This window comes from Strix uralensis, chromosome 10 (genome assembly GCF_047716275.1).
Source record: "Strix uralensis isolate ZFMK-TIS-50842 chromosome 10, bStrUra1, whole genome shotgun sequence".
NCBI lineage: Eukaryota > Metazoa > Chordata > Aves > Strigiformes > Strigidae > Strix > Strix uralensis.
Genome location: NC_133981.1, coordinates 19,626,263 through 19,649,176, shown reverse-complemented (window position 1 = coordinate 19,649,176; position 22,914 = coordinate 19,626,263). Strand labels below are relative to the sequence as shown.

The window sequence follows — 22,914 nt, the reverse complement described above, 5'->3', positions numbered from 1 at the left end:
GGTTAAGGCTGTGCTCATTTCCAGACAGGATATGTTAGAACACAGTTTCGAGCAACTTTTTGTCTTCATTTACAGTAGGTAAGAACAGGATTCAATCCTGTCTCTCTTGACCTGTCAGGTCAAATGGGGAGAAACATCCTCAAATTCAATAGCAACTGCAGGTCATGCATCCCCGAGGCCTGGCTTTAATCACACCATTTCTCTGCACCAAAAGAATATAAAAACAAGGTACCAAATCAGCATGTGCACAGGACAGTTAACTTCACCATAAGTAGGCCAAATGGTCCAAAGACACAGAAAAGGAGTAAGCTAAGAGCACAGGCCTCTGCACAAGGACTGCAGGTGTCAGGCTGGGCTGCAGAGGAGAACAAGGCTCTGTCCTTGCCAACTATTAGATCACATTGGTGTCAGTCCCTCAGTCAGTCCCCCTGTAGGGAGTCCTCTCTTCCTACAAAATCCTCTGCTAGTCCCATGATCACTTGAAAATGCAAGGACAGAATGCTTTAATGAGCTGGAGGCAAGAGAAGCTGGCCACTTCTGAAAGACCTATGACTTCTCACATCATCAAGTAAGAGCCTCCTCTGGGAAATCAATCTTTATATTCACTTTATCCCTCCAATGCATTGACTCCATCAACTAATGGCAACTTTCCAATGCTCTGCTTAGTTTTACTGCCAAGTTGATATCATGCTGGGGGACAAATAAGTAAACTTTATTAGTAAGAGAAAAATGCTGCACAGAAAGCCAAACTCAGCAGAGCTACACGATGGATATTGTGGCAAAATTCAAAGCAGCAGCAGATTTTTTTCTTCAGATGGGCAATAGTGCTCCTTCAGCTTTCTCCCATATATCTCTGATGCTCTCCAGGTCTGCAGACAAAAGGAGTAGGAAGGAAATTCTCTCTTTGCCCTGAATGCTCATGTCTGATTAGGAGCTGAAAAAAGATACTTGCTCTGCTTGCCCTACTATCCCTTCTTTCATTCCTCATGTTTCTGTCCAGATGCATCTTTTATTTATTGCTTGCTTCTTGCATTCTTCTTCCAAATTCCAAAGAATTGGCATTTCCAGGAATACCCTTCTGTGTACCACCATTAGGGCTGAAGTTCTTGTTTTATCTGGTTGGTTTTTTGCTTATCTATTTGTATTTTCTTCTCATTTTCTAGCCTGAAAAGTTCAGCTTGTCCTATAGGCAAGCGTTCCTCAGTTCTGACCCAGGATAACACTGCAATTGTCAAAACACTTTTCAGAAATTACTTCATTTTCTCTTAATCCAAAAATTTAATGACACAATTTCAAGCTTGTTGCAAACCAACAAGCTGGTTTGTAAAAGGATCCTAGCACCTCCTCTGACAAAGGCAGCTCTGCTAAACTTGGTTAATGTTCCTTCTACAATTTCATGCCAAAAGGTTCCCTTGGGATGTCTTCAGCAAAATTGAAGGCATTCTCAAAACATGTCCTAAAACATATCCTAATCTTTTATGAACGAGGAATTAGGAGCACAGAGACAAAGCTACCTTACTACAGCCACAATGTAGATCTGTGCCAGAATGGAGCAGAAAATGGCAGCAACTGGGAAGTGCAGAGGGAATACTTAGCACAGAGTCCTACTGTGCAAATTTTGGTTCTAAAAGATGCTGTGAAAAGGCTCTAAACTTAGTCAGTCTTAAACACTAGGTAACAGCCAAAGCTGGACATCTGCACAGCTCTGCTATCCTGAAACTCCCCATCTGCAGCTGACTTGTAACTTGGCTATCGACTCTTAATTACGGCTGCTTCCACCTTCTCTTGTGACTTGCCCTCCTGCAGAGACTATTGAGTCAGGCTGTCTATAGCATCAACATGCATAAAATAAAACCAGACTGTATCAGAGATTTACCCTCCCTTTGCTACTGCACACTCTCAGGCTTCTTTACAAAGCTCCTTTAGTTTCCATTTCTCCCTTTGAGAGACTGCTCCAGAATCTCTAGTGGTCGAAAATCTAATTTCCAGACTAAGTTTATTAATAGCAAATTTGTACCAATTTGTCCTTGTGCCAGCATTCATCTTTATTAGAAAGACCTTTTCTCCCCCTTTAGTATTTACTTGCAATGAAGTGTTTAGAGGGAGACGTCACATTCCTTTCCCAGCCTTTGTTTTGCTAGGCAAAACAAACTCATCTCTTTTAGTTTTCTCTCATCTGCTCAGCTTTCTGTCCCTTACTCATCCTCCCAGCCCCGTTCTGCACCTGCTCCTGTGTGAGCACATTTTTCTGAGAGAACCGTACACAGTGTTCTTGGCACACTCTTGCATCTTGGTTTTAAACCTCCCTATTTGCAGCAGGACTGTCTCCTTGAAACTATCCTACAACTGGATCAGCCCTGACACTTCTCCACCATATGTTCCTATCGTTATCAAAGTTCCTCTGCTGCCTCCAGCAGCCTCCTCAGCACTCAGCTCATTCCCTCCTCTACTCCCACCTGCCATCACCTCGTTCACACCATTCCCATGCTGGTGGAGGACAGACATGGCCCAAAGCTGGTGCCAGCACCCAGTCCTGCACTCTCTGCACTTCCGTAGGGCTCTCCCACACACACTGCAGGTACCAGTTGCACTGTCCTGCTCCTCAGCTTTAAAAGAAGCAAACACCCAGAGAAGACTCCCCCGATCCTACGCCTCCTGGGCCTCCTTCCCTTGTTGGTACGCTCTTCTGAACACCACTGACTCTCTGGCTTTCAGCCCTGGATCTTCTATGGCTCAGTCAGCAGTGACAGAAGGACAGAGCCTGCCTTAGGCCCTCAAATCTGAGACTTCTGTGCTACTCAGAAGTACACAGCCCTTAACTAGACTCTGCAAGCTCTAAAATGCAGCTAAACAACCCCTTCAGAAGGGCCAGATGCATTCACTGAACTTTCCCTGCTGCCTTGAACAATGGGAACATCCTTTTCCTAACATGGGCCAGTTCTCCCCAAGCTTCCCTGCTAATGAGACACCAGTTCCCTGCTCATGGGCAAAATTCCTGCTGACTTCATTACATTGGGGTTTCCCCGTAGCTTCTAGTGTCGCACACATAGCTATGATGTCTCTCAGATTACAGCCTCTTGCCTAGCCTTTCAAAGATCCACTTTCAGTATAAACCCAGACAGGGCAAAAATGGCATGCAAAATATCGTTTAAGAACAAGCAAAGGCATTTTCATACTTGCATAAAGAATCAATTTGGATGTAGCTAAACCCAGATCTTAGCCTAGGGAATAAACAATTCTTCCGTTTTCCAACCCTCAATCTCATTCTGTGAACTGGGGCAAGTGGGGACATCTGTTGTCTTGTGGAAATAAAATTCAGAGCACACCCATGGGAACTTGTCCAGTGCTATTTCAGTGGCATGGTTCCAGAAACTGCCCTCATACCCTGTCTTCACTCATGCACTGCTCCCAGATCCTTGCAGTAATAATGGCCTTAAGGTCACACAGCATAAACCAGTTCATGAAATCTGCTTGTTCTATGCTAACTCAAAAACTGTCACTCATCCTCTTATTCTCTGCACTTGCAACAAAGCTATCAGCATCTTTATTTCTGACTTCTGGAGAGCTTAGCCTTCCCTGTTAGGTAAGCATTTCTTTCACTGATACTATTAAGAAAAAGAAAGTCTTTAAATCAGTGGAGTGAGGTGAACATGGCAGCTATGCTCGATAAGAGCAGACCAGTTTCGGCAGCACACTGCTGACTCACGCTTCTCTGCTGGGATACTTCACATCTTAAAACTATTGATGCCTGGATTGTGTACCAACTCCCATGAAAATATCTGACTTGTAAACCCCATTGCCACTACAGTCCTTTGCCATGCCACAGCCCAAATCTGCTCCTCCACTGGGGATGCTATTCCCAAATTGAACACGCTTGCTTAAAACAAACAAGAAAGCTGCTTCTGCGGTATCACTCTGCTTTCTTTTGACTATATGGTGTAATAGCTCACGGATTTAATTTAGGACTGATAAACTCTTCACCTGTGCCGTGAGCCACACTGCAATCTGGTTGCCCAAACTGTGGCTTCCCAGCAGTGTCTGCAGTGATGACTGCTGAAAGGTAACCAGAGAAACACCTTCCTCTACCAGAGCAGCAAAGGCCCACCCACTAGTCATCAAATCTCAGTGCAAAGCATGACAGGAAAGGAAACTTTGGCTCTACTAATTCTGCGGCCTCCCAGTCATGCATGCTATCTTCCCTGCCCAGGCCATCCTGGGTTTTTTTGGAACTCATTTGTGTTGCTTGTTTCGGCAGCACCTTGGAAAAGAGGAACAGGCATGACAACATTTGCCACTTCCTCTGTGTGGAGGGAGGCCTCCATGGAAGGGGTCCAACAGTGAGAGTACACTGTCCTTTCCCTGGGTGAGGGGCAGGAAAGACAGCAGCTGTTTGAACAGCACACTCCTGCCTCGGGATAAGGAGAATTATTTCACACCTGAAGTGATGTGTTACAAGCAGTACAAAAGCAGCACAGGAGCCAGAGAAGGGCAGCTTGTGAATTGAAGGAATTTTTAGGATTTTCACTGTGGAGACTTGGGTTTAAGTCCTAGTGAGAAACATCTAAGTCTTCTCTACTCACAATGGCACAGAGCATAACAAAGAGTGCCTTTGCTGGGACAGAAAGACAGCTAATTGAAAAGCACCATTAAAACATCCTCTTGGGAAGAACTTCTTTTAAGAACAGATTTTTTTTTAAATTTGTTTTTGAAAGAGATAAAAGTTCCTGCCAAAGCTACTTGGAACAGATTTGTTTCTGGCAGTTCAGAAGCTCTATTTCAGAACTTCCAAATTGTGCATATTTTATCTTTGAGATTTTTATCCCCCATGCATCGTTACTACCTTGCCCTAACATGACAGAAGTAGTGAAATATTTTCTTACTTTTTAGATCATTAAGATGAATCGCTACTTACTACAGAATGAAATATTACCTGCTTTTCTAGATGAAGGCATTCCTGGGTGCCCTAACGGCAGTGCTAGACTTTCATTACATTGGAAACAAGGGACTTCTTGTTCTAGAGAAAAAGATAAGATGTTTCAGTCATATTAAGCAGCAGCTGTTCTTATCCATAAAAAAAAAAAAAAAAGTAACTAACTACTGTGTTTTCTTATATAATATACACACTGTGACCTACTACTAGTCTTTACTCAGCAAGTCAGCAGTAAGCATAAGCTGTACAACAACTTAAAATGGATATAACTCAAAACAAAAATTCAGAAATCCCAGCGCAAAACATTTCTAAAACTCAAAATCTGGGACACAGTGTCCTCACAGGAAATTTTAAAAATAATTTAATTCTGATTAAAGAGGGGGGGAAAAAAAACAAACAAGCTTTAGAGTGTCAGAACTTCCCAGAAAATGGTAATTCTGAGTTAGGCTAATGTGCGTTAATTCTGAGAAGTCTGAGCAGGATTTTTTGCTAGGAACAAAGTCCAAAAGGATCAGGATGGAGGGAATTCTGCAGGGATCCACAGCACAAACAGCAAGGTTACGGGAGGTCAGGCACAGCTGGGTGTGAGAGCGCTCCAGGGCTGAGCAGAGCTGTGGTGGAGGAGTAAGGCACTGCCAGATTAGAAGAACAAGGAGAAAGAGGCTTGACTTCACTCTTCTGCCCGCTGTCTGCAGAAAAGCAGCAGGTCAGACCCTGAGAGGGAGAAGCGTCACGCTCCTGCGTGGGACGTACACCACGATCCAGAAATGGATGCTTGAGGCTCTACTGGCAAGCCCCACACCTGAGGGGTGCTGAGGCAAAGGCATGCCATCAGCAGAGGGAAGGTGCCTCCCTTCTTGCTTTTCCAGGCTCTGCATTAGCAGGGGAGGGTGTCAGCAAGCCCCACCTGCTGCAAAGATGGGATTTCAAGCAGTTGTTTTGTAACCAGGACACCAACAACAAGCTACATGGCATTCATCTGGATGCATTTATCTTCTGATTTTTGTGCTCATGACCTACCCTGGCCTTAATCCCAGCCCTACTTAGTAACAAAATTACTTAATTTATTTAATACTTGACTGACTCCATTAAATTATCCAGCTTTCACAAGTTACAAAGGCCACTTCTCCAAAGACAAAATTTTCACTCTCAAAGTATTTATGCTCCTCTTCTTTCCCACACAGCCAATGATGGATGGAAAAGCCAAAATAAATTAATAACTAACTACCTCCATACTCTTGGCTTTATTGCTGGTCAATAGGGCACACTATCAAGCCCTGAAGCAGAACAAATGATACATGTGCTGGGCTTTACCATGGAGTTTAATGCACAATTCAGGATCTGCATCACGTGTGTGTGTGTGCGTGAGCACATTGCTGAGGTGGAAAAAATTGTGATGCTGAACAAAAGGCTACTGTCTGCTGACACAAACGAGACAAAAAACTCACTGACCTGGAAGTTAAGAGTACAAAATCTACTTTCAGCCTCAGTGCCCACTGCCCATACAAATTAAATGAAGAAACCTTGTTTGAGTGAAGTATGATCTTAATCTGCTCTTCTCAGGCAAAGAGAGCACATGCCAGGACCGTGACTCCCACCCCAGCAAACACCATCAGCAGCAAAATCACGTGAAGGACAATGCAAGATGAAACTGCCTTTTAAATTAGGATTTTTCTGTCACAAGCTCACTCCAGATTATCTAGCATAAAGAAGTTTATCCATGCAAGCCAACAATATTGGCAGGGGGAGAATTACACAAGATACTGGCAGGGGAATAGAGTACTGAAAGCTTAGAGAGAGATGGAGCAACCTGTTGAGAAAAGCTTCTAAGCACCATGGCAATAGAAACACACCATAACTACAAAGGCTCAGAGAAGAACTTCAGAGAAGTAGCAAGCTCAAAGTCAAAAGAGATGGTGAGAAGGTCACTCCCAGGTTAGTGGCAGAGAAATATGGAAAATGAGAAAAGATTTATCAGCTTAACAGCCTCCAGTCCCTGGAAAGGCTTAAATCGATGACTGGACGCTTGTTTCACAGAATACAAATACCACATATCATCAGGTGAGCCAACATCAACCCAACTGGAGTGAGTGGGATGACTCCACTGAGGTCAACAGAGTTGTAACAGCTTACTCTGGATTTACAGCTGGAACATCAAAGCACTACGCAAACCTAAGTAATTAATCATAGGCCAAGCCAGGAATTTTATAGTAATTCAAGCCTTTTTCAACAACCCAAGCAACTGTGTTCACATTCTAGAGAGTCTTGGATGAATATTTCAGAGCAATAGTGAGGATTTTGATGGCAGAAGCCACTCTTCTACCAGCATTGCTGGGTACTGGGGCTGTTGCAGCAGCTCAGGCTGCCAGGTAAGGACTCCACTACAGTAGGCACTGTGCTATCAAGCTGATGGACATGCCCCACTGTGTGCATGCTGAAGCATATATACAAAACACAGGAGACAAGCTAATCAAAGAAAGGAAGAAGCAGCTGGTACGGAGCTAAACTATAGACAGTAGCTAGCATAAAGTGGAAATCAAAATCTCCCATGTAAGAATTGCTGAAGACATCCCACTAGACGCAGAGTTCTGCCTCCTGTATACTCATACCTAACTGTGCAACTGTTGTTTATAGAAACTCGGGAAGTGGCATCTTTGTGACACACTGAGCAGTGGTCTGCTTTCGAACAAGGCTCCTCAGTCCTGTGTTCTGTCCACTGTTGCTTGCCCATGGCCTGTGGTCCACTAGAAAGCCATCCACACTGGAGAAGGGGCTCCATTCACTCTCTGAAGTACAGACATTAAGCAGAGATGCTCAGAGTTTGACTCCTGTATACAACTTGTGCCTTATGGAGATTGAGCCCCACACTTCTCCTTTTTATTTCAGAGTGGCAAAGCAGGACAGTGGCAGCACAGGCCATCCCTCCTAAAACCTCAGCTTCATTTTAACACACCCTTTCACAAGAATCTTGTCTTCTCTAGATGAACTTAATGTAATGGTTTCTTCAACACTCTCTCCCTCCGCCATCACATCTGTCATTTGCATACGTCCAGGTCCTGCAGTGTTTAGTAATGGTTGTGCCAGTAACACAAACCGAAAATTACCCTCATGTCATATCTCAAGACTGAACATTCCTCTGGTCACTCTCCCATCCTCCCTTCATGCAAACAGGAAGGAATAACAGTAATTACTTTCTACTCCTGAGGCACTATCATCCCCTAGGTGACAGCTGGGAGGACTATACTATTTAAAGAACTAGTAAAGGGAGAAACAAGTACAGCTAGAGCTAGGTAGCCAGAACTGCCATTAAGAGCATTCGAGCTCTTCCTGTGACTCTGCCACCGTTCTTCCTTTACTGTGCCTCAGTTTCTTGCCACACATGTTGGCCCCAGATATTTAGATGGCAAACTCTTCCTTGCCATGCTGCAAATTCCAGCCCGGGAGCTGAGAATCCCTGCAATGTCTCCTGATGCTCCCTGCTATGGATTGGATGATCTCAGAACACCCTGGCTGTCACAAAAGAAAGGATGAAGCCTGAGACTACTTATGTAGCCCTCTGAAGTAACCTGAACCCAGAGCAAATATTTAATGGGGACAAGGCTCCTTCCTCCCCAGGCAGCAGTTTGTTCACATGCAATTGTTCCAAGGCCTTCCATCCTGTGGTAACCTTGCTCATGTAGCCATGGTTATCATCGTAACACTGACAGGGTAGCTGCAACTGAAATGGCATGTTGATGCCCACTCTGCCCAAAAGACTAGGATAAGCATGCAAGACACAGGAGAGTGACCATTCAGGTTTGCTGGTGAAGGGAGATGATGAAGCACATCTTTAGAGCTAGAAGCTGCCACTTAAACAAAGTTACAGTTCTGACATCAACCACATAAAGCAGACAAACCATGGAGACCACAACATGGAGCAGCACTTCTCTCCACCCATCTGCAATAGCAACATATTTGATGCTCATGCACTGTGCACAGGATGCCCTTTCTCAGCCCTCTGCAGCAGGCAGGTTTGTCTGTGCGTCACGCTCTCGTCATGCTCAGAGACGCGCTTGCTGCAGAAAAACTAGTGCTGGTCCTTTGGCTTACTCCCACATCCTTTGGTTTTGCACTGGCAGCACTGGAAATCAGCACAGCAAATCTGATTTATCATGCTGCAGCAGGGTGGTGTGCCCTGTCACCAAGAAGCAGCTGAGATGGATTTCATAAAAGTTGGCTCATTCTTTGCTCTTTCTGGATGTAACTGAAGAAGAGGTTGCCATTGGACAGTGGCAGTCCGTTCTGAAGTAACTGAGTACCCCACATCCTCTACATAAGGGACTGTTACAACAGTCTGTAAGACAGCAAAGGGATATTATTCCAACCGTAACAGCAGGGAACAGAGTAAGCAATAATATGCCCAAGGTCAGGCCTGCAGTTTGTCACACAGCAGGGATCTGAATCCAGATTTGGTGAATCCCAGTATTACCACTGGCAAGTTTCCAGCAAATGCAGCATTAAACTTCCCAAAGGGAGAAAAGTGGGATGACAGCTTATTTGCCTCTGACCTAGCAATAGCAGATGGAGAAGGGCGTGCAAGTCACACCTGCTTTTGGGCACAGCTGGAATTACTCAGGCCTTGCTTGTGGGCGGGAACTGCTGCAAACAGGTTCTCCTTTCTTTGTCATCCCTACCCACTCTGTCCCCACAGTGAAATCCACAGGCACGTGGATTTCATTCCTCAGACATGAGAGAAAGAAATCTAAAGCAGTTTGCTCAAGAGCAAATTCCTTGAAAAACAGCTGATTTCACAAAAACTCCAATGCATCTGCACACACCAGATTCCCCGAAGGCCTGATCCCAGGATCCAGCCGAGAAGGAAAACCATCATGGTATTCAGTTGAGCACAGCACACACAGGTTAGCACGATCACACCTCTTACTACTAGCACGTTCCCTGGTCTGCTCCGTTCCTTCTACCTATGTAGAGTAGGTCCTTATGTACCTTCTCTGGAGGGGATCAAAAACCCCAAGTAACATGAGCAGGCAATTAGCAAAGCACTTGTACTTTTATTCTACCCTCAGGAGGCTGTTCTGCCAGACCCACTGTGGCAGTGACAGGCAAGACCAAAGAGTCCAGGGACAGAGAGATCATATAGGTTAGCATCCTGCAAGACACCACCTCCTGCTTGCAGGCACTTACAAAAGACTTCTCCAGGCTGGAGAGCAAATCTTGGGAACAGTTCAGATGCAGATTCTGAACCCCGGGCATGTCGGCCTAAGCACATCTGGTACAACCAAAGAGGTGACTGCAAGGCAGGAGGAAGCTGGGTACAAGTCTGATTCTGCAACTAGGGCACATTTTAGAACATCCTCAAGGCTACAGTAACTTCTGTGACCTGTCCCAATCACAACAGCTGAATGCAGAGCATGCTTTGGCCATGATCCCAGGGCTGCAGGACAGTAGCATGTAAACACCCTCCTGTGTTTACTGGGGACTGGATGGACCATGCTGAGATTTGCAAGCAGCTGCCCAGCAAAAGAAACAGGGGAGGACTGTGACATGACCCTCCACAGGGAGGAACATCTGAAACTTCTGACACTTGAAACATCTATTGAAGAGGAAATAGGCTGGAAACTGGCTAAAGTCTCTCTTGGTATCTCACCATCTTCTTGACTGTGAGAGAGAAGCCTTCTCTCACTGGGTATTTGTCCCTCTGGATGTAACCTGGAGTAGAAATAATAGTTTATTAAAATTTAAATACAGCTTTTGAAAACTTGCCCAGACAAACAAAATGTTAATGCAAGTTTTGGCTTGGTCTTCACTGCTTGGGAAATGACTCCTCCCCTGTAATAAGCTGAGCTGTAGCAGCTCTGTTATTCCAATCACCATAGGCACAAGTATCACCTGCAACACATCTGAAGCACACTACCCTTCAGCACACCTGCTTCCCCCTTACATCTCACACGCAGGGAGGGAAGGATGTGCAAGCAGCCCACAGAAACAACACAATGTTGGTGTTCTTTCCCTCAGAAATGAAGACTCTGAGGAAACGCAGGAGCAGATCACCACATGGAAGCTGCTCTAAGGAGGGAGTCAGCTGTTCTCCACCTCAGGACAAGAGAAGTAGTACTCAGCTTTAATGGCAGCAAGGAGGAAAAGGTACAAAGGATAACTTTCTAGCAGATAGAACAACAAAGCACCAGAACAGATTGCATGCAAAGGTCCTTATCAGCTTTGGAAGCCTTTTAGATGAGGCTGGGCAAACATTTGTCAGGAATGATGTAAGCCAAGCCGATTCTTACTTGGACAGGGAAATTGGGCTAGATGACTGTCAAGCTCTCTTCCAACCCATTCTGATCTATGGCCCTGCATCAAGGAACTGAGTGCTGGCCAGTAATCCACACATATTTGGTCACCTGGGTCCCCAGAGATTTCCTCTGTCACCCTAGTGGAGTCATTCTCTGTCTGTCACTTCCTCACCTGGAAAGGAGTCTCGTCCCTACAAGACCACAGGCTCGGCTGAGAGTGCTGTGAGGATAAACACATTTCTTTGACTCTCTAAGAGAAAGGGAGAGTTTCTTGGGGACTCTTTCCCCGAGAAAGTCCCTTTCACCCCACATCCCGGGTGGGAGACTGCTAACACCGTTGTTACTTGCACTTCAGGGTGCTTACACGGAAATTACACCAGAAGAATGGTACTCCATCTCTGTCCTCCAGCATACTAGACATTGTCCAAAACCATGGATTAACGCAGTGCTATGGAGCTTCAGGCCTCCCACTAACAGCATGAGGTACAACCCCTGTCCTGTATCACAAGCTGTGTGGTCCCCTTCCAGCTTCCCTGCGCGAGCCCCGCGCCAAAGCTCCATTTCCTGGCACAGGAATAGAGGTTAAAGCCCCGCTTTGGAGCTGCACCTACAGTGAAGCTCTGTGTTGAATTCTCTCGGTGGGGGCCTGCACCTTGCCCCGCTCCCCACAGAGCCGGGAGCCTGCGGCAGGACGGCTCTCCAGCACAGACACAGCTAAGCTGGGACCACAGCACCACCTGCAGGGCTCTGCCAAAGACCGAGCTCTTACCAACTCCTCCTCAGGGAAGGCCAGCGTTATCCTAGTAGATACTTCGCACCTGGTAACTGTCCAAAACACAGACCTGAGCACACACACAACCACACTCTTTAGGGTCCTGAAGGAAAACAAAGCCCCTCTCTGAAAGCATCACTTCAGGAAACAAATCACCGTTTTGATACACTTCCAAAGACCCAAGTAAGTTCACAGAAAATTAAATGTATGTCAGCTACTGGATTATGTAAAATGCCAACTGAAGCGTCAGCCTTCCATGGCTTCAAGGAGTAGCTATGCCTCTGCAGAGAGCTCACGTGCACAGCATATTGCTGGCGTCAGCCGAGCCTCCCGCTCACAGGCAACACAGACATGGTTCAGTGCTTTAGCAAGGGCACTGGCAGTGCCTGTGGCTCCTTAAAATCATCATCTCCAAAAAGCTTTGCAGTGCTTCCATACCAAAATGAGCATGGGCCAATATGCATAAAGCACTGAAGAACACATTGTACTACACCAGCACATTCCCTCAGATGTGAGTCTGACAAATAAATCCAGCCTCTTGGGAGGAAGAACAATTTTTCTCTATTCTTGTCTTTATGAGAAGGTCAGCAGCATCATGTGATTTTCTGAGACATATAACCACTACGCAACGCAAATCCACAGAAATGCAAGCATTTTTATTATTGCTTTAGCTATAAATATAGGAATTTAACACTCATCCTACTGGATTAGACCAAGAGTCTGTCTCACAGAGAAAATGTCCTACTCAGACAAGTGACTGATTGACGCTTCTAAGAAAAGGCACACTGCTTTCTGCAGCCCAGGCGCTCTCAGAGGGACATCTAACTCCAGCCTGCCGCAGGGAATCAGCCTACCCCTTGAGGAATGCAATACGATGCCATTTAACACTCTCATAAGCCAGTAAACTATCCAGCTTTTAAAGTACCCTGCAGAAGTAAGCTGTGCCTGTTGCTCTGTTTCGTACATAAACACTGCTAACATCCAGATGAAATCCGTGAACTCATTTCTTTAATTTTTAAACAAAGTCTGACAAACTGAACTTAAAAAAAGACCCTAAACTACTATTAAAAAAACCCCAAACAAATGTCTTTGACTACAATTTGTACTCACGGCTCTAGCAGGCAAAACCGCCAGAAATCAGCTGTGCTGGAACTTTATTTCCAAACCTAGGATCAAGTGCACTTTAACTGAACTTTTTTAGTTCTCTCCTTCCCTAGATTCTCTCTACGGTGTTTAACCAGGGCAGGTACTGCAGTCCAGGGAAGGCTCATAACTTCAAGTAAAGAGCATATGGGATGAGGCAAACTGCTGGGGTGCGCAGAGTGGTGGGAAGGATAAACGCAGCGTGAGTGGTACGATGGGGTGAAAGGGCCGTCTGTGAACAGAGGTGTAAAAGCCCAGAGGGTGGGGAAAGGATCCAACTGGAGACCCAAGCACTGGTACATGAGAGAGCTCAGATATCTCTGTAAAACCAGGGTCCATTTTCAACACTTAAAGAGTGAATGAAAGAGTGGGGAGTGTGAGTGTGGGAGAGGTAGAAGGGAAAGGGACTAGATGTGTTAGTGCTCATGTAAGGCCTTCTGAATCTGCTGCAGCCTTCCAAACAGATGCCGTTTGCTGATGCATCTCCTACCTAATGCTTCTGGCTATGCACTCTCAGTTCAGCCCAGACAGGGAGCCTGACAGCACCTCCCTGGCGCACACAGACTGCAAAGGTCACTGTCTGGGCACTTCCACCCCTACAGAGCGCTCACCTCCACTGGCCCAGCAACTCCTTCATTCAGACTGGTAGACCAGATCCTTTCATTTGCTCTCTTTCCTTCATTCCCTGGCTAGCTATGGTCAGGAAGGAAACTTGGGACACTGGAAACTGCAGCAACAACAAGCAGCAGCTTGAATTTAATCCTGCTGTTATAAATAATGTCATGATGTTGACTGTCCATTTCAGGGACTTCTCTCAGTGTTGTCTGAGGCAGCCCTACTCTGAGTCATCCTTCCCAAAGAAACAGACCTCAGCTATTCCCACTGCTGTCAAGAGACTGGGTCCTACTCCAAGCTTAGCTGCTTGTCAAATTGTGTACAAGTCATTTCACGTCCAATTATTCAACTTCTCCATCTGCAAAACTGGAGTAGCAATTCTGGCCTTCTTGGTCAAGTCCTGCATTTAAATGCCTTACATTGAAGTTAGGTGTAATTATTGCTCTCAGAAGCAATGTCCGGGTGCCAGGTGTTTATTCAGGTCTGCTAGCATGTTTGAAAATGTAATTGCACAGCAATTCTTGCAAGGACACTGATCTGAAGCACTATCTTTATTACAATGTTTCAGTTGTTTCTGGCAGCATCCACCAAGTGTCAGGTGCTGGAGATTCAGACGGTGTAACATGTGCACTGATCCTTCAATGACAGGTCCCTCAGCAGAACTGGGAAACAAAGGGTGCTTTGCTGTTGGAGATTACTCCAGAGCATCAGAATCCTGGAACAGAACTGAATTTGAAATGTGCAAGTTAGTCCCATTATACCTGCAAATCCATGTGCCAATGTAAGTCAGAGTTTGGACCTATCATCCAATCTGGTCATATTCTACATAAATTTATCTCAAGGCCAAAAAAAAAGTGAAATTTTTCTAGGTCAAATGGGTGATCTGACAGTCATATTTTTAATTAAATATTTGGAGCTGTGAACTCTTCCATATTGGGTCCTGAGATTAACGAGTCACTTCAGCAGAGCAAACTAAAAAATTGCATGCAGTTCCCCAAAGAAGGTGAAACACTTCTACATGCTCTGCTGAACTTCTGCATCTCTGGATGAAGTCTGTATCAGAAAACGAGGGGGGCTGCCACTGCAGGGAGACTTCAGTGCACTGGGGAATGAACTGCAGATTCCTTTTGCCACGCAGAGTTTTCAACAAGCTGTTCAGGAGGGCCCACCAGCGAAAAGCATACTGCAAGAAGAGTGATTTCTGGTATAGTTGTCATCTGCTTTGCTTTTGGATGTGCAGAAACCTAGGCCTGTGGGAAAAAGAATGACCAGAGCTTTAAGTCTTGCTAGGGAGAACATGCTTCTATCTCCATCCTACAAAAGCAGCAATTTTCCAATGGCAACAGTCTCACCAAAGCTAGTCAGCCCATCAGAAATGCTTACCTGCATCAAGATTTCTGACTCAGAAACATTGCCAGGCTATCTCAGGATATGAGAAGATTGAGATACTTGAAGGGAGTCCCTATTTTATTAAAGATTGGCTTCAGCTATGGACTTTCTCTGGCTGAGTTCATTCAATACATCAGGGTGCTGGGACATAATCTACAAAGGTGACAGAGCTGTACCTGAAGCAAAAATATGAGGGTAAAAAAAGACTTACTTGCCAGAGAAGTCCTTGTGAATGGCACGGAGGACAAGTAGTAAGTTGGGGTGTGCCTGTAGCCAGTTCTCCACCATATCTGGGTGTCTGGGATCAACTTCCAGAAACACACTCCTGAAAGGACATATTTGGGAGTAGGAAGTGGGGAGAGGCACACATTTAGGTTGCTAAACATAAAAATTAAGGTCTGTCTTTCTGGATGACTCCTACCAGTGCAGGAAATGAGAAGGTCAGCAAGCACAATGCTGTCCAGTAGTCCCAAAACAGATCATAGCTGTCCATTTAAGATGCAGATCTCAACTGCCTCCTTCAGAGGGAGAAAGTGTTGATCTTGGTGGGAATTCTTATGGTACTTCTTTGTGTGAGCAGTTAAACCCTTGTATCAAGATGCAAGGATCCCTTTTGAACCCAGTGCAGAGATACCGCCAACTCTGTCTTTCTGAAGCCCCCAAAGCTTTAAGGTCAGAATGAAGTTTTATGACACAAGTGCATGAACACGGAGCACTGGACTGGCAGCATGAAGTTCCTCTTTGTACAAGCAGGGTGACGTTAAGTCCCAGTCGCCAGAGTCAAAGTACAAGTCAGTACACACATTTTCCCACAGTAAATGTCTCCAGAAATCAGTTTGAAAACACCACCAGCATTCAGACCATACAGTCCTAGATACAGGACTGTACAAAGGAGAGTGCAGCAGGGATAAGGGAACTAATCAGAGAACCTCAGTTAGCACACCAGGACTAGGCCTGGATGCTGCAGGGCTATTTCCATCTCTGCTGCAGTCAGGCTTTATGTCACTGGCCCATTTCTGAGCCTCCACTCCCACAACAAGGCACAGCCACCCCAGCGCACGTGGAGACAATGGAACTGGTTACAGCCTGTGACAGCTCACCAAGATACAAGTTTAACAGGCAAAGAATAGAGAGAGGCCAAGCCCCGATCGTATGCTCTCCTGAGAATTCCTAAAACATCCCGCACTGAATACTCCCTATAAATTCACCAAACTAACTACAAGCTGGGTGTGGATCTCATTCCTGACCTTAAAAAACTTCCACTCCTCAATGGGGGCTCCACCTTATAAAACAAACAGAAAGGGAAAGAAAAAATTAATCCTAACAAACAACCCCATGGGACCAATCTCTGTTGCTGGGAAGTTCTGAGGAGCATCTTCTGCTCTTGTGGTCATGCAAAGCATGAGGAATGAATTCTTCTGCATGCAGTATGCTTCTCAATATTCCTGTTCCTCTTCTCAAAACAGCAGATTTTCAGTGACCTCTCTTATGCTGGTAAAATGTCAGGAATTTTCAACAGGATATGTGACTGCCCTGGCACAACAGACTTTTGTGTACCAGCATGTGGATCTTTAAGCACAAAATAGGTCCCACATGACAGAGAATAGGAACAATCAGTCTTGAGTATTAACCATGGAGACATTTAATATTTAAGAAACTATCCCTGGCTGATCTTCTTTCTCCTGGGATATTCAGCATTGTATCCTGGCACAATGAACAAGTTTCCCCTTATTAAAGGGTGGTAGGGAAGTACAGATCTACATCCATTCTCACAGAGTTCTATATTGCTTCTCCTTCAACCAGTTATTCTGCTAGAAAGCTTTTTTTTTTTTTCACTCTCTCTACTGTTCTTTTTCATGTTCTTTTTGTTGCTGCTTTGACCTTTAAAGATTCTCACTTCACTAATGACTATGAAACACCACCACTGGTCAAGGAAGGCTCGTATCCCTTTATTAATCAACTGCAAGCTAATTTTGCTTACACACATGACATTTTTTAAACTTCTATTATTAGATGGGGGGGGGGGGGGCGAGGACACACAACACATTTTTGCAACTATCTTCCCTCTGTACCTTCTTGTGTGAAATGAAAACAGAAGTTATAGAAGTGAATGGTCAGAAGACATGAAATTCAAACAGAGAACAATGCTTACCCAGAATCCTTCAGAAGAGAAGGAGCCAGAGCCAGAATTGTTTTGATTACTCTCATCCCATCATCTCCCCCATCCAGTGCATCAAGGTCCTCATAGCTGGAGTGTGGGAATGAGAAGACATCAACAGCAATTCATGTGGCACGAGCCGCACCCTTGAGGATGGAGAAAGGTGCAGGTAACACACCTGAACTCCAGTACTCCTACAGCAGGTGACAGCACTCATAGCTTTTATGCAAAATACAGGGAGTAAGAAGGCAGCTACCACTAGGCTGAGAAACACCATGTTGAGCACAAGCAGAAAACATACCCTGAAATCTTCCTGAAAATTATGAGCCAAATGCAGCCAGGGTCACACAGTTCCAACATGTGGCTGTTTTCTCTGTGCTAGCTGGACAGGGAGAGAGTGGGCTGTACAGCAAGGGATCACTTGCTTTACTTCAACCATGCCAACAACCAGGTCACAGTGCCTTCTAACCTAGCAGAGCAAATTAGGATGCAGAAAGCTCAGCTTTCAGAATCTGCTCTGGTGCACATCTTGTACAGAGGTGGGTGCAGGACTTTGTCCTGACATGTGTGACAATCAGTTCTGGGGAAGAACCAGCACACACAAGCAGTTCCACATCCCAAGAGTTTATTCATGTTTGTGTGGGTTGGTTTGCTTAAGACAGTTATTGGGATGAAAATGGATCATAGCATTTCCACCCAAGTTTTTTCTCCATGACAAAAAGCTGCTCAAATTACTTGTACTTTCTTTCATAAACTTACCCAATTATTAAAAAAAAAAGAAAGGCTAACAGGAGAAATGTTCTGAAACAGTTTTGGACTGGAAACTTATTAATTTCAATGTGTGTGCTTTCTCCATTTATAAAAATATTTAAAATAGTTTGGTATTGTTTCAGACCCGTAAGCAGCATCAAAGTAACACCATATTATTATATACCGTATAAACACACCTACACTATGTACATGTACACTACATTTGCATGTTTTGTGTGCAATTGTGTGTAGCATAAGCAAGCAGACAGAAAACTTTGCTTCAAGGAACAGGAGAAGAAAAATCTATTTGTCTGATTACCGGAGGATTTCTGTGTCCAAGCAAGCCATGTCTTCATGGAAGACATATGGGGGGTTACTGACTATGAAGTCTATGGGGCCCCAGAATAGCAGCTGCTTGGCAGAACCTAGAAAAGAAAAAGAATCAGAACCAGCTCTCAACCACAGCAATCTTCCCTATGAGCTCAGTGTCAAAATTCTATTCAGGAAACTGTCTCTCCAGACACATGCCCATGTGTGTTTGGCTCTGCTTTTCTCTAAAAAATTTTTATCCTATTTCTTTTTGGGAGAGCCTGGCCTGCTCACTCTCTCACCTTGAATGCAAGAGTGAGACGAAGCTAAGCACGGGCAAAGTATCATTCTTTCATCATCCACTTAGCGAAACACGTTACAAAGCACAGGGCCTGGATGCTCTGGAGCTCTGTGACCATCTGGATGTAAAGCAACAACTGGAACTTGAGAGATCCCACAAAGACCTAAGTGGGAGCTTAGACCAGCTGTCAGGATGCATATCCCTCCTCTTATCAGAGCCGCAGAGGACCTCTAACGAGTGAAAGAGCCAGGCCCTCTCAGCAGTATCAACCATCTAACGGTTTGCTCTTCTGCTGACAAGGTTCAGCTTGCTACGCTCATGCCACTGTCTGGACTGACACATACCAGCGTCAAACCAGACACTGTGGAACGATGTGAGTGTGGCACTGTCCTCAGGCCAGCCTCTTAGCTCAGGGCTTACCCATGCAGGTGCAATGCCAATGCAGCGACATGGCTTCTGGACCGGAGCTGGCTGACTTACTGCTGTTTGGAGTATGGGCAGCACAAACTCAGATTTGCAGATAGAAGACTGCGTAGCCATAGCCCTAAGAGGTAGTACAGGGCCAAAACCAGCAGTGTCAGAAAGGTTCACTAATGAATGTACAGTGCTGGAGCTCCTGGCTCCACAGCTCCTGGCTCAGAAACAGCTGAGCATGTATCTATCTAACTGGGTAAGCCTCACCAAATGGCAGCTTTAACTAGTTTCAGCCAGGTCCAGACCTAATTTCAGATGAATAAGGCTGGGCATTTAATCTAAGATAAATATCTGGGCTCCCTCTTCCATCAATGGAGAGACAGGCATATACATGTTTATTTAAAGCATCCATGTCAGCATGGAATGAATTACACTCTGTATATACTTGCCTCTCCCCAACAACACTAGAGAGCACCTGGACTATCAGCTCAGAGACAACCTTTAGACACCTAAAACCAGGAACAATTCACCTTCTGATGTAGTCAGGGACTTCTCTCAGCTGATAATCTGGCCTCGAAATCTTTGAAGGGAAAAGCTTCACTAGCTCACTTCTTACTGATCTTTTTCTCTATTAACTTCCACACCCTCCTGATGCCTGCATCCCAAAGGAGTCCCTTGTCTGTCTCTCAAGCCTGCCTCCCCCCATCAAAGTAAAAAAAGGAGAAAGACAAAGGGGATTATAACAGTGAAAAGAGTTACTGTATGAAACATCATGGTGGAGGATGTGGATCCTCTCCTCGAGTCGCAGCCTGTAAAATTCCAGATGCAAGGACAGAAAGAAAAAGATTAGGGGGCATGTTTGTGGATTCATGAATAGCACATTCTACAAACAAATCATTAAATATCCCATCTCTTGTCTGATACACGTATATCCTACCCCACTGACTGCAGCTGGATTCCTCTCAAGCTGCAAGGGAAGTTTAGGATCTGCTCTCTGCCCGAGGAACAAATTAAAAAAAAAAAGAGCACACTCTGCATTCATGGTGATTCCAGGGTGCAGCTCCTGTGCACCCAAAACCTGTATGTATTACCCCTTGCCATACATACAGCATTATTCCCCCACACTGCTGCATATTAACTACATCTGCAAGGCCTCCCCCAGGTAAGCTCACCATCCCTGAAAAAAAAAAAAACCACACAAAAAAACCAAACCCACAACAAAATCACCTGCTTCAAATATGTAAACCTGCTACTGTAAGTGGAGACAACATGCTCATGTGTTTGCCACACTCTTTCTCCAGCCTCCTTGATGATCTAGATCTTAACAGTGTTCTGGCATCTGAGTGTATTTTCTAGGCATTTTTGGATCTCACCTCACATGCCAATGTTAAGGTGATGAGACGTTACTGCACACTACCAGGAGGCCAGCACATGCTGTGCAGCAGAACCCCCGTGGCAGACACATAGCTAGGAAAAGGGACTCCTTTGGGGACAGCTCATGCACACACTGTACAGTATAATGTATTTAAAATACACACTAGGATCTCTCAGATACTAGTTTCTGACTCATGATCTTTCTTTCCCCTGATATCTCTGTGCACATTAATTGTGAAACACATGTTATGGTCAGTGCCTTTCATCTGCAGCCAGACATCCCCAGGGTGCTGACACCAGCAGAACTGCTGAAGACACTACAAGACACATACACCTCCCCTTTACCTGTGACAAGGGAGCAAGGAAGCATGCTGGCTTGCTATTTTTAAGAATCAGGTCTATAAAGATCTCAGTATTTCTTAGGGAGAAATCTTGGCCAAGATGTTGATCTCTCTCACTACTCTAATCCAAGGTAGAACAGCCTTGAGACTGCATGGTGCTTATGGTGCTCCAGTCTGTCACAACCTGGCATGATTCATACCTAGATCCCAGCTTGCTACAGAATATGCTCCCTGACACAGGAAAACAATTGAGACAGTGACCCCCTTAAATCTTAGGAAGCTTGAACAAAGCTCCCTTGATGCTCCTGCAACACGAAAGAAAGGCCAGTCTGAAAGTAGCCTTGGTGCTTGGTGGCAGCCTGATGCTACAGGAGAGGTCACAGAAACAGAGAGTGTGAGACAGCAAGGAAGGAACAGAACCTCTAATTCCTCAGCTACATGGTCCACCCATCAAAATACCTCTCTTTTCTCACCAGTTTTGCCTCTGGCTTTTGTGAAGACATCTGAGCAATGTCAGAGGAAGCACTTTGCAAAGTCTGAACGACAAGGGTGGTCAAGATCTGCTGTTGGAGAAAGACTCCAAGCCTCCCACAGGAGATGCCATTCCCAGACCAGCATCAGCACACTGTGGCAGAGAATCTGCACTGTCCCCTAACTCCTGTCCTCGGTGCAGGCAATGTCTAGAGAAAACAAAACTGCCCAGCTCTTCCCAGCATGTTCTCTCCTCCCACCACAGTGGCAGTTTTCCTCCCAGCTCTTCAGTGTAACATCTCAGGGTTACCCAATGGGGTTCATCGAGCATGCTGTGACAAAGGCCTTATACCCAAGTCCTATTTGTCTTTGCTGAGGGCCTACAGTACTGCCTTGCCAGCCAACACAGGCATCAAGAAAGGGAGGGATTCCTGCATCTGTCTGCAGTGTCCCCAGATGGGCCATCTGGCACTGGGACTGATTTAGTGAGAGCAAGAATCACTGAAGCATCTAGAGAACACAACTGTCATAAGGGAGCTCTGAAAAGAAGGCAGGAACCAAACTGGCTTCAGTCAAGCAGTAACACAGCTTATCCTACTGGCTTCTCTTCCAAGAGCTACAGGGCACCATGCCATGGACAAGATCACAAGGACGCAATGAAAATATGCATGGAGAAATAGGAGGTTCTCTGGCATGGCATTTACACTCCCTCATCCATTCTTGAGTCAACAAGCCACGTTAAAAAGCAAGATTATTTTTCCCAGATGCCAGAGCAATAACCTACCAAGGAAGCAAAGACCTGTCCAGCTTTTATTATATCTATGAAAAATTGCAACAGAACTTGACACATCAGAAGGAAATCTCTGCTCCCCATTCCCTATAACTGAACTAGGAGGCAAAGGCTAACAGTGAGGTGACAAGTGTGGGAAGGGCTTGTTCCTACACATCACCTTAGGCTCACATAAGAGCTGAGACTGGGTTGCAAGAAGTGAAGAGATGCAGCTCGGTGCAGCCAGAAGCAGAGGCAGCCTGTCTCTGTAGCCCCAGTTCTGGCAGCAGCTTGGGAAAAAAGGCCCTGTGGGCAGAAATGTCAGTTAATGAGCACCTCTTAAGACTCACAGCTGTCCTAGACTCTGTAAGAGGCAGCAATAGGAATCCTTCCTGACACTGCTCTAAATAACACCTAGGGCCCAGCAGTTACTGAGGATATGAATACATACTAGAGCTCTGTACCTTTTACAATGTCTACAGAGACTGGGATCCTGGACTCAAAAGTACACCGAGATTCTAGCTCTGGGGCTCACTGTTAGTGACAGAATAACCTGAGTTAAGAAGAACCAGCTGTGGAAGTGGAGCCACTAGGAAGGACAAAGTCAACCCGATACAGGTCTGTCCTGACTTCAGGCACAAGATGTTTGATTCAGCAGCTCCGAACATCCAGCCACAGCACAGGTGTCATCCAAACACCACGGGCCCCAGCAGCACCGTTCTCACCAAACCCAGGACTGCAAGGACGGTGCTGAGGGATACCACACCAGCACATCAGAGTAAAAGTGCTATTGGAGTGTGCAAGCTTGTATCTAGAGGAGCAACAACAGAAACAAACACAGCAATAATGATACAGGGAGCCAGACAGAGAAAGGTTCAGGCTATATTT

At 45.3% G+C, this 22,914-nt stretch overlaps 1 protein-coding gene across 7 annotated transcripts in view; it reads right to left on the bottom strand.

Annotated features, from left to right (window-relative positions):
• Window positions 1-12,627: 12,627 nt before the first annotated feature.
• Window positions 12,628-22,914, bottom strand: part of HEMK1 (HemK methyltransferase 1, mitochondrial release factors N(5)-glutamine) — a 35,418-nt gene continuing 25,131 nt past the window's right edge. For 4 of the 7 annotated variants that reach the window (XM_074879563.1, XM_074879561.1, XM_074879559.1 and 1 more), the window contains 5 exons: window positions 19,831-19,880; window positions 18,367-18,472; window positions 17,292-17,387; window positions 15,351-15,464; window positions 14,289-15,000 (listed from right to left, as the gene is read on the bottom strand). In XM_074879563.1, coding sequence (XP_074735664.1) covers window positions 14,964-15,000; window positions 15,351-15,464; window positions 17,292-17,387; window positions 18,367-18,472; window positions 19,831-19,880 — 403 coding nt within the window. In that variant the 3' untranslated portion in view covers window positions 14,289-14,963. Of the gene's footprint in view, window positions 15,001-15,350; window positions 15,465-17,291; window positions 17,444-18,366; window positions 18,473-19,830; window positions 19,881-22,914 lie in introns of those variants that run through there. The other 3 variants (XM_074879562.1, XR_012630297.1, XM_074879565.1) reach the window with 3 other exon arrangements.